Source organism: Poecilia latipinna, unplaced genomic scaffold (assembly GCF_001443285.1).
Source record: "Poecilia latipinna isolate Pla-1442-1.1 unplaced genomic scaffold, P_latipinna-1.0 Scaffold1870, whole genome shotgun sequence".
Taxonomy (NCBI): domain Eukaryota; kingdom Metazoa; phylum Chordata; class Actinopteri; order Cyprinodontiformes; family Poeciliidae; genus Poecilia; species Poecilia latipinna.
Genome location: NW_015114486.1, coordinates 85,491 through 86,853, shown reverse-complemented (window position 1 = coordinate 86,853; position 1,363 = coordinate 85,491). Strand labels below are relative to the sequence as shown.

At 53.0% G+C, this 1,363-nt stretch overlaps 1 protein-coding gene across 1 annotated transcript in view; it reads right to left on the bottom strand.

The window, feature by feature from the left end:
- Window positions 1-1,363, bottom strand: part of patj (PATJ crumbs cell polarity complex component) — an 86,993-nt gene that overhangs the window by 7,856 nt on the left and 77,774 nt on the right. The window contains exons 43-44 of the mRNA XM_015014979.1: window positions 533-637; window positions 21-121 (exon numbers count right to left, since the gene is read on the bottom strand). Coding sequence (XP_014870465.1) covers window positions 21-121; window positions 533-637 — 206 coding nt within the window. The remainder of the gene's footprint in view (window positions 1-20; window positions 122-532; window positions 638-1,363) is intronic.

Sequence of the window (1,363 nt, the reverse complement as noted above, 5' to 3'; positions counted from 1 at the left end):
GTGTGTGTGTGTGTTCTCACTCTGACTCGGTGTGTGTGTCGGTGCTGGCCGTCAGACTGGAGCTGCTGGTCAGACTCTCCACCTGAGAAGCGATGGCGCTGATGTTGGTGTCGGCCACCACCTAAAGACAGCAGACGGGTTTCAGGTCCGATCAGAACCGGTTCTGATCGGACCTGAAACCCGTCCTGAGAAGGGTTCTGACCGGGTCAGGGCCAGACAGAACCTCCCCAACAAGACAAAACAGGAAGCTTTAAATAGACCAGGAGTCATGAACCAAGGCCATGTCTGGACCTGGAACCGTCTTCAGTAAACGCTCCAGTTGGACCGGAGCCACTGTAAAGGTTCTGGTTCTAAAGGTTGACCGATCCGGACACAGGCCCGGTTCTAGCTGCTCTTCACAGCCTCTAACTTCTCGGTGAAAATGACATGAGCGCTGGACCAGAACCTGGGTTGTACTCTCTTTTCACCATGACCAGAGGTGGTACCGGTTCTGATCCGAGGAGAACCTCAGGTCGGAACCGGAGAGGCTCACCTGCAGGCTGATGTTCCCGTAGCTGTTCTTCAGCATGGCGACCACCTCGCTGTGGGTCAGTCCGTCCACCGGCTGTCCCCCGACGCTGACGATACGGTCCCCCACCTGCACAGACACAGAACCTCAGGCCAACAGAACCGACCCGCCTGCATCCACCAGAACATCAGGCCAGGTTTTCAGAACAGAATCAGACTGAAGTCCAGAACCCGGGCCAGCCAGTACCAGAGCCGTCAGGAAGATGGACCACCAGGAAGAACCTCTGAGGCTCTGTGTTGTGGACTGGGAGGTTTCATCACGGTTCTGGACGGAGAGTACCACCAGAACTCTAAGAGACGCACCAGATGGGGACCTGGTACTGGTCCCCATCCCAGGCGGACCAGTACCAGCGGTACCATTTGGATTCTTTCTGCATTTCTTTGCAAATACTTAGAGACAGACTTGCTAGCTAGCAGAGCTGTGGAAGCTGCCAAACCTCGTTTCCTTAAACCGCCACAAACCAAACTCGCCTTTAACATTGAAATCTCTGATTTGTCCCTGTGACAGAAATGTTGCTGTGCCTTCACCCAGGTGAAAACATCCTGACATTTTTCAGAAACAGAATTTCTGACCTTAGATTGCTTCCTCTTTCCAGCGTGGAGCCGGTGTCTCCTCCAGTTTGCAATGCGACCTTTGGAGGTTTAGAGCCGGTGTCCCTTAACGAGTTGATAAAACTGTTAAAAAGTTAAAGTCTTCTTCGTGCCCTCTGGCCTCCGTTCCCAGCAGGGTGCTCATAGATGTCTCTGACTGGTTCATGTTCTGTTAAAATGCTTCTGATGTCTGGAGCTTTTCCAT